We start from the raw sequence: 10969 nt of genomic DNA on the forward strand, positions 1-10969 counted from the left end.
TGTCTCTCTGTACAGATTCCTCGTTTACAGCTCGAAAAGGTCAAACTTTTACACAGAATCTGAACTTCTTGCACAGGACGTTGCTATTTTTTAAGTTTTCGAACTTACGAATTTTTTTTTGCACGGTCAATGATCACATTTGCGCAGATTAAAAATGCCCTTGAATCATTTCACTTTTGACGATCGGGACAAAGATGAATACTTCTTTGTACGCTATGCGGAATAATGCATAATTTCGATAAAATCAATTATTCATGCTTGGTAAAAATGTGTGTGATTTTTCGAGACGTAAGTGAATAATACGTGGAAAATTTCAAATCGATACGTCTACTAGTTATCGTTAGAGTTAAGAACTATTAGACAGACTCCGTATTCAGGTTATCGCTTTTCGTACCAATTTACTATACACCTAATATCTGTACTATGTTCCTTCCACTAAGTATATATTTTGCGTCCCTACGTCCTAATGATCCTACAGACAAACACGCTCCCGTCTTCACACCTTATTTAATTTACGAGTTCGCCATACCACTTCCACCAACTACACTTAAAGAAGAATTCCACGATCACGAGCAGGTGAGTGCGCAGTAAGCACGGTGAAGTTTAACGACCCCGCGTCGTTATGTCTTGGTGTTAATGGGCCTATATCCTGAGAACCTGTCATTTCTTGCATAAGAGAACTCGTCGTCCAGCTGCGTACGTACTTGATTCCGATCGGTAATCGCACAGTGATCTTTCTTGACCCATGTCGCGTACTCGTGCCTCGCCTCACCGAGAGTGTGCGTATTTTGATTAATTAATTCTCATTCTGTTCGTTGAATTAAATAAGCAACATTTGTACGGGCCGTTAGCGACGGCCTCCCTTGTGATCACGGGATAACTGCAAAGTAATTACTTGAATGGTGAGGAGTTTTCAACCGTAAATTGCGTACATTGCCTGTATTTGTATCGAAAAGAAGAACGAGTTGCGAATTTATTAATGGGTAGGCAGGAGTGCCCTGAATCACGCTCGGTTATTGAAACTAGTTATTTCGTTAGCTCGGACGGCTGACTTTCGCCATTTATAGACGGTGCATACTTCGTGCAACGGAATAAATCACTCTGGTAATCGAATGCACGTTTTCAAACCATTTAACACTTTCTATTGGATTTGAGCAAACAAAAGGAAAAAAGAAGAAATAAATAAATAAATAAATAAATAAATAAAACTAATCGAAATCTCTTTGGAAGACGATACAATGTACTTGCTTTGCACTTGTGCAGATTGAACGAATCAAACTTTTTCGTAGAAATATATTTTCTCGAACGTTACGTTATTAACGACTAGTTCGTTTTATCAGTGAAATTTATCTTTTCAATACAGTTGAATATTTTCAATTTCACTGCTACCGGCAATGTAATAAAAATATATTCCGTCTTCGTATTTCGAACACGATGCATTTGCACATGGATCTCATTTTATTATCGTTGAAGTGAAAAACAAAAGTTACAACAAAGCTTGCCTGGTATATATGTTACAGTGCCTCTCATTGCATTACAGTTTGTGATCTGGCTACGATCTTCAAAAGAAGGATATTCATTAACGAGTGCACGTTCAGTGGGACAGAATAAGAATTCTATTTCGAATTTGAATAATGCACGTTACGATTGTGATCGTAAGACTACGAGGATGCTCTTTTATTCAGGTCTAAAAAAATGATAAGTGTTGTTGTAGCAAATAACGGTAGATTAAGCAATTTCATTAGGTCGACTTGGAAGCAATCGAGCAGTTTCTAAGGCGTAAAAGTTTTCTACTTAAGCCATTCTGTAGAGTGAATCAAGTTCTCAATGTAACTCTAGTGCAAACGATAATTAACTATTTTTCCCTCCTCTTTCTTTATTACTTTTCTCTATTTGCAACTCCGACTTCTTTGCCCGTTCACTCTGCGCGTGTCAATGGGTATTTGTTTATATACACCGTATTATCGATTGCTATAATGTTTTCGGCTTTGTATCGTATTATAAGAATTTGAATATTTCATAAAGAAATAATGCGTGCAATATTTAGTACCGGTAGTTAGTTATTTCAGAGAACATTCTTGGAAAAACTCAGATATATATATATGTAACTTTGTAAGGTGATAAGCTTTATCATCTTAGAAGGCTAAAATCTTTTCAGATGTGCGATATGTAATTTTGTCAAATTTTGTCAAATCGAAAACTATACTAGCTCCCTTTTTGATTCAGTAGTTCATCTCTTGCTATGTTGGAAGAAAGGTACAAAAAATAGACATCATTGAAAGCAGCGATTAACAAACTGTTTCATTTCGTCGAACGAAACTACAAACAGACTAGTACGCTTAAAACACAAAAGTAAGTCAAATATGGATCACTAAACGTGTAAGTAGGTATTATTAAGGAAGCTTTTAGGTTAGTTGGCTTCAGAGAAAGTTCAATTCACAGACAGAAAAGATATTTCAACTTTAATTTGAAAAGTAATTTAAAAAGTTTGCCAACTTTTGTTGCGATTCGTTGGTGTAAGTTACAATGTTCCTCTATATATTATAAACTGGCTTGTTAGACTTCTCGGGTCACTTCCGCGACTCATCACATTTTTGCATCGACGAGATCGTCACTCCAGTTTCTGTAAGATGAAACAATTTCCCAGGAAAAATCTATTTTCGTGTATGAAAATAATATATTTATTATGTAATATATTTTCGTACGGCTAGCCGGTTACATATTTTCAACTGCAGAGGTTTTTTTGACACTACCTTCTGGTTGTTCCTTCCATTCGCTCAGAGAATTTTTGAAAGAGTATTTTAACAACAAAATTTCAACTCTCTGACCGTGCGAATAATAGATTCTTGACTCTTTGTACTTGTAATATTTTCTGTTCGCCATTTTTGAATGTCATCGTCTCTGTCTTTGCTTTCTTAGACTTTCGTTTTCTTCGCCTCTTCCTTCATCTTTACGGTATCCGTTCTTCCGTCAACTAGAACTTTCCAGTTTCCTTTTTCTCACTTAATTTACTCTGAAAATATATTTAATAAAGTGTACTTCAGACGATGCTCGGCATTTTTTCTTTCTTTATCCTACTTTTCTTTGCCTCTCTACTACTCGTATAAAAAGATTTCTTTAGAACGGACTAGAAATGATACAAAATAAATTAATAACTAATCGAAAAAATCGTACAGATTGGAGCGTAGGTTATGTTCCAGAAGATAATAAAAAATCACTCGTACCATAACCTGACCACTAAGAGGAGCTAAAAGCTCTGAAATTGTAATCTAGGGATTGCATTAGTTAATTGGTACCATGCCCGTGAAAAACGTTCTAAATACAAAATTTTAATAAAATGAATATAAATGAAAATGATATATAACTTTTTCTCCGTGCAGACTGGCTTACTGGATTGCTTTAAAAACTGATGGAATTTAAAATGATACATGTTTCACTGTGAACATTCACTATTACTACACATACCGCAATCATTTTAAAACAGTGATGTTGTAAGAATTGCAAATACCATAGATGTCCATTAACGCTTTTCTATAATGTATGCGATCTTTAGGAATAGTACATTTTCTCTTCATCCTTTTTCCTTAGAAGTGTCAATTACTCGTACTTTTATTTAATCTTCGTGTTGCATAATAAATTCGTATTCTTCGTTTAATGTATACGTGTATACGTCGCGTTAAATTCTTCGTGTTCGGTATTTATGTTTTATGTACCCATAAAAACTTTATGAAATGTCTATTTTATGTACATTTACTTATTCACTGATACTTCTTCTTTCTGTACTAATTTTTTGGAATTAGACGTAATCGTGTAAGCTTTTAGTTATGTCGATAATTCCGTACATTTATGTATTTCCGTTTTGTACGAAAGTAGTGAAAACTATCGACATACTTATTACCGCTTCATTATTGTAAAGTATCCACTTCTGTCAAGTCATGCTTTTGTTTGAGACACTTGCACATCTAAGGCACGCTTTATTATTGTAGATTGATTATTAACCATGCAATGATTGAAACGGTTGCCAGACACTGTGTCGATCTAGCTGGATTAAGATATTGGCTATACTATATATAGTAGTCTATGCATATATGCAGTAGAATCAGGTTCACTCAATTTTACACAAATAAGGAAAGTAATGTTCTCATTCGTCAAATCGACCTTGATTCACCAACAGTTCAAGAAACAAAGCAATAACGTTCGACAACTTGCAACCGAGATATACACTAATGAAAATTGGAATTTTTATATTTTTCGATATATCGTTATGACTATTTCTAATCATATATTATACGAATCGTTCCTGAAAAACTTTCAATTAAAGATGGTTCAAACAAAGTCGCGTTTGGATTTATTTTCATTAAAAAATCTTCACCATCCACCAACGATCTCTCATTAAAATATGATGAGAAATTTAATAACTTTAATTGTCATTAAGGGATGGATTTTTATTTCTCATTTCCCTGTCTGTGTATCATATCGCTCAAATCGAACGATCATTCACCGAAGAAACATAAATAATTGTGAAGTTTCTATTTTAACGATTCAGAGAAAAAATATTATATATCATGAGATGCTAGTGCAATCTACTGTAATATTGCATCGTTAAAGGGGTGTCAGAAGAGGTGTAATGTTATAATTATTATTTGATTAATTATATTGATAAATTATATGATCTCTGTCAGGATAGGTCCCTCTCAATCTAAGTTTTTTACTGGCCATTTAGCGTAAATAAATCTAATTTTGTAGTTCTGTCACTTACACTATCGTCCATTTTAGTTCCCATTGTCGGTAAACATATAAAGTGTCGCAACAAGCAAGTAAAACTAACAAAAATTAGGTGTCTTCTAATAATTCATTCCAGAACGTATAAAACTATAATAGAAAAATGTAATAGAAAAATACGTACGAAGCATAGCTTATCTCAAATGTTGATTGTTCAATTTTTAAAGTAGATCAGAAATTTACCATTTCAAAGTAGTCTTTGATCGTTATGTAATTGTTTAACACGATAAAAGATAATACAATAAAATAAAAAATCATATTTAGAATCCATTTCATTATTAATTGTACCATTTTAATGAATTTTACATTAATAAGGTCTACCTGCTATTACTTCATTGAATGGCCTTACAAGTTTATATTTATTTAAATTATTAATTAATGTTGTCAATAAATCAAATAATGAGTAAATCTATAGATATATTAGGAATGTTTATATTGTAAATAAAATATTCTTTGCTTTATATCATATTTATTATTTGTAGCAGAAGATAAAAGTAAGTGCTTGATTATGTTACTTGAAGCAAATCCAGAATGTCGTTTAATTTCAGGTTTTGATATAGTATTGACGTAGTAAAATTTATAAAACACTTGCCCTTTTGTTCATATATCAAAGACGAAAATGAAAGACAATAAAAGCAAATGAAATATATTTGACGTGGGACATAATTATGAAATAAGTTTTCAGAGAAAGTTTGTGACAATATCTCGGTAAATACTGTAATACTAAATTTCATCACAATGATTCGTTAGCTCGATCATTCGATAATCTCTACCAATCATTGTAATGTTTCCGCGATCCCAAATTTTATCTCTAAAGTAATTATAATAACTGTAGGATCGATCACATCTTGTAATGAATAACCAGGGTTTAAATTATACATGCATATTGTTAAAATAGATATGTGTTATTGTATTTGTTTTGTTCTTAATGGTAAAACATGACCTACAGGGAAAATATTATTCAGATACAACAAATGTCTTCGTAAATGCTGTTTCGTATTAGGTGTAAGAACCATAAATTAATATAACATATTTCTATATTTAGAAATATTAAAATTTTTTTTTGGCACTTCAAAAAACAACGTTCGATTTTATATTTTATTACCTTTAGGAGAGTGGAAATTGTTCGAAGAGATTGTTCAAAGTTTTATCAAATTGCACGAAGCTACAAGTACGATAAAAATGTGTCGAAGTTATTCATATGTTCGACGAATACGATGAAATATAATCCTGAAAACCTAAAACGGTTAGGAAGCTCGATTGCTATGAATAGGAATTCAGTAATGTTAAATCCTCAACGTGCAGGAAGTTTGTTTTCTCATAATTATTTACATTACTAACAATCTTACCAATTTCAATGACCTTTAAGTATGTTAATTGGAAAAAACTCTTAGCTGTCAAGATACACAATAATAATTAGAAATGTCAGTTATAAGGTAGTAATTCCCGCTTTTAAGTAACAAAAATGAGAATCGACAGTTCATTTGAAAGCGGAGTAGGTAGTATTTTGTTTTTTCCTCAAATCGAGATCAATAAGAATTGCTTTCGAGTGCTTTAATAGAAACAATAGAAGCGGGGGAGGAAGTGTAGTTCCGTTATTCATATCCGACATTAAAGTTAATACTTGAAAGCGAAAATTGGTGTGTTTCTTCGAGAATTTTCTGAGATCTAATCCGGATGATTATTTAAACACTTCTAAAATGTGTTTAAGGATAATAATAATTGCCTCGTCAATTTCAAGGATATGATAGATGTTAAGAGAGGGAGGGAGAGATCCATGAGTGTTTTGAAACCATAAACAATGGCCTGAGTTAGATCTGTATCTGAAGACAAACTAAACAAGGTAACGGACGAATAAAAAATTCGAACTTCGAAATAAATTGTAATTTTCTATTAGTTTTCCCTTATCTTCTAAAGTCGTAACTTCAGAGCTGAGCGATGCTTTATTGTAGGTTGAGGGCATTCGGTGACCTTCCTCTTGCAACGTACTTAAGGTTATTGGAATCGATGAGGTTGTTAATATTGCACACAATTAACGGTTTTGTAACTCTTTTATGGTTATTGTAAATCGATTACCTCGTATCTTCGCATTACAGGTTAAAATTGCACTTTGTGCATCGTCTCCTTCCTCGAATTAGTAAATGAGAAATCAAGTTTGGAAAAGCTGGACTCTTTTATCGTAAAATTGAAAGTAACCAGTAGTAGGGGATGAAAGTATATTTAAGAGTGAGAATTGCACGGGAAAAAATGACATGTACTTATTTGACAACTTGCAAGTGTTAACTTAGTGATTCTTTGTGTATTTTTGTGTGTGGTGAAAAATGAAGTGGAGTCAAGAAAGTATCATGCAGTTCGTCGATACACACGAGAGGAAGAAAGTATTGTGAGATCCACAACAATCTTTTCACTTTCGCAAATCAATAATGCTGAGCAGTGACTGAAATTGGCAATGGAGATGAAGAGACTATCAATTGATGAAACGTATAGAAGGTTTTCACGCAACATTTAGATGCAAACAGTGCAAAGAAAACAAAATGATTCGCACAGAAAAAGGTGGGTACTTGTAACTAAAATATCAACGTACTTCTACAGTAGTTACATTTTATTGTACGAGATACAGTAATTGAATTACGCACACTTTCACATACGCGTCTTATATTTATCTTACGAATGTGTAAATAAATAACATATTTTACTACATTATTTTATAAAATTATGTTATAATCTTTCTTAATTTTTACAGAATCGGATGGCATATACCGCAGAGTTCCCGGTTTGCATATGAAAGTCTGCGTTTTATGGAAGGGCAACACTCCTTGGCGAATATTGGGCATTGTAAGTAAAACTTCCTAATCAATTTTACTGTTATTGAAAATTTTGAGCCAATTTTAAAGGAACAAGAAAGTTTCGAGTAATTTTGAATCTAACAAGGAAATTGAAAAAGTTATTTCCCCCGCGTGCGATTATTTTGCCATTTTATCTTTCTTCGTTCATAAAATAAGTGGCCAATTCCTTTCTTATTTCTTTCGCCTTTAAAGGTAATCTTCGTACAACGTTTCGAATTGGCATGGAAGGAAACATTTTCATTGGTTGCGCTTCTACAGGAACTTTCTCTTATTTCATGATTGTGTATATTATTGAACCCTGGTGGAACATAAATCGTTGCCAAACCCAGCCTTCTTCGCAAGAAATTGTGTAAATTAACGATGGCCCATTATGATTTCCACTTTTTTTTGGCTTTAGAAACGTTTATTTCCACAGTGAATACACTAAAAGAGAAATGACAGAATCGAATATGTTTTCCTTCACTTTTCGTGTTCTACAGAAGCTTATAGTTAAAAATTCGTTTTAAAGTCTCTTTGAAAAGTTCCTCTAGGTGTGCTTTCATTAAATTTTCATATAGAGAAAAGGTTGTTTTTTCATTTAAAAGACAGGGTATAATTTCTTCCCTTTCGTTCAACACATTCCCTGCTGGACCGATTTTCGATTATGGAATTCGTTTACGCCACGTGAATTGCATGTGCCCCACGGCGTCAGTATTATTAATAGTTTTGCTCGTAACATATGTCCTTTAATATTTATAACAGCCGCGACGTCTGCACTGCAGAGCAAACACTTTTATTTTTACAAATTATCGTCGTATTTATCCAATTGAAGTCAAAGAAAGAAAAATTGTCGTATTAAATTTAAATTAAACTTTGTATTTTTAATTCTTTTATACAATTCTTTTCGTTTTCCGGATAAAATATTTATAATTGTAAGGATATATTTCAATGTTTTATATTAAAACATCTGCTTTTACAGCAGAATTTTTTGTTAATATTGCATCGAGCTGTTTAATATTATTTTTATAGCGAATTTTACGGTATTGCATCACAAATTGAAATTTTTGTTTTCAAATTAGAAAAAGAAAATATATATAAATGCTTCTATATATATATATATATATAGAAACAAAACGGATCGTTACGTTGCATAGAGCATAAATAAGCCACGGTATAATTACTGTAATGTACGCGATACTTAAACATCGGTACACGATTTTATAAAATATTTAATAAAAATATTGCGTATTATTCATGATTCGCGTGACAGGGAACTTGTTAAAGAGCCAGATTATGGAAGCTGTAGAGTTTTTCTTTGAAGTTTATATAGAATTCTTTGTTTGAAATTGCTTTTCTATCCAAATTATTTTCTTGGTATTTAGAATTTGCATATAGTATATGAAGCTGCATCTAGCTTCTACTATCGTCACAAAAAACGATATTGAATTCCTGTTTTTGTAGACAAATACAGAAAACGATTCAAAGAACCAGTCGGCGGACACTTATCGGGAGGAAGACAGTGGAATTGAAGAAGAAAATAAAATAAATGCAACCCCTCCATCGATGAAAAAAAGAAGTCTCAAGGATGGTCGACTATATATGGCATTTCATATATTATCATCTGCATTTTCCACAGCAGCTACTGACGACCATAATTCTAGCAACGTAGTAGCCACAAAATTAACTTGGCATGTATACGTACGTTTAATGTTTAAATTAATTTACACTTTTTAATATGAAAGTAACTACCAAACATATTTTACAAACATTTATATTTCAACAAAATATATGCTGCCAAAATGGTAACATGCATAAGATTGCAATCATCCCCGAAGAGATTAATATAATAGTTCAAAATGAAAGAATTGGATGCGTTATCAAAAGTAATATTAATCAGTTTTTATTCAAAACCAGAAATAGCTTTCACAATTATCTCAAATAATTGCATTTGACAATAGACATTTTCTTTGCCCGATTTTTCCATATTATTGTCTTAATACAACGTTGTCCTCGCAATGGTCTGCCTCGTACATCTTGAGAACCCTTCTTTATCATTTTAAATATTAACACACGAGTAGTGTATTTTATTGTACCTTTTATTCTACAAACAATATTATATTCTATATCTTTTTGTATAATACGATCACCTTTTGTATATATGTATATATTATTATAATGTATTTTTATCGCATACACAGTGCTATAAAATACCAAAAAGTGTGTTTTTGTTTTTACATTTGTATAATATTTTAATATTTCAATAAACGTTTCGTACACTTTTGAGGTAATTTGCTTAATCGGTTATTTTAAAACTTGAATAATTAACAATGGTAAGTTATCGTTTTCCAAAAGGCATAAAGTAACTGTTTTTCCCCCTTTTCTTCCTTCAAGATATATAATACTTCCTCGCAGATTACAATAAATTTTCCCTCCTAAGTTGCACAGGAGTTATTCTCACCGCTTATCTACGAGTCACGATCAACGATGACTCAGATTATTAGTGAGTTACCAAAGCAGTAAAGGATAATTTTTCTATTTTTGATCGTATCATTATAAGATTGCTTTAATCGAATTGCTAAAGTTCTTACGATCAAAATGATATGAAACATGAACATATTTTAATGATTTTGAGTTGGACGAGGCTATGTTTATACTTTCAACACGATAATTAAGCATTTTATTGGAATGTCGCAAGCTGTGGTATATACGAATTGTACAAATGTGTAACTAAATAAATTCAGGTTCTGTTCTCATTCTAAATAGCAGCTAATTAAACAAAATAATCAGAGCAATGTTTCGTCTATCATTATCGTAGGTTGCAGTAGCTTGGTACCGGTTGCATTGAAAACTATAAGGGATTACTTTCTATTTTGTTTGCAATTAAGGAGTTCCTTTATGATGCAGGCCGAAGAAAAGACAATGTTTGTGATTTTTTTGTGTGGAAAATGTGTACGAAGTAATTACATTATTTAATTAATATATTAATATTCACAATATATCGGCAAGAATAGGATCACTTAAGTTAAGTCGTAATGGTAAAAGTACGTATTTTCAAAATGAAAACAATTTTTCGACCCTAACTTGGTGATACGGCTAAAGATATTTTTGCTAAAAAATGTAATTCTGATATTTTTTTTCTTTTTTTCTTTAAAAACTTTAAAATAAAGTATTGACATTGGATCTGACATCGTATAATGTTGGGATACGAAGTTGATGCAACAATGAGAGAATATACTTTTTATTATTTACTAGTTTATTATCACAAGGAATAACAAAAATACAAACCACTTGTAACCACACACGTGGTCATCATACCATTCTCTCAACCTCACGTATACGATACTCTACTGCCAAGTTAAATC

General features: G+C 32.0%; 1 protein-coding gene across 2 annotated transcripts in view; it reads left to right on the forward strand.

Moving 5' to 3' along the window:
• LOC143148001 (CCR4-NOT transcription complex subunit 6-like) overlaps positions 1-9794 on the forward strand; it is a 114338-nt gene extending 104544 nt beyond the window's left edge. For both annotated transcript variants that reach the window (XM_076313827.1, XM_076313828.1), the window contains exons 5-6: positions 7526-7617; positions 9069-9794. In XM_076313827.1, the coding sequence (XP_076169942.1) occupies positions 7526-7617; positions 9069-9341 (365 nt within the window). In that variant the 3' untranslated portion in view covers positions 9342-9794. The remainder of the gene's footprint in view (positions 1-7525; positions 7618-9068) is intronic.
• The last annotated feature ends 1175 nt before the right edge of the window (positions 9795-10969 follow it).

The sequence above is a fragment of the Ptiloglossa arizonensis genome, chromosome 6 (assembly GCF_051014685.1).
Source record: "Ptiloglossa arizonensis isolate GNS036 chromosome 6, iyPtiAriz1_principal, whole genome shotgun sequence".
Taxonomy (NCBI): Eukaryota; Metazoa; Arthropoda; class Insecta; order Hymenoptera; family Colletidae; genus Ptiloglossa; species Ptiloglossa arizonensis.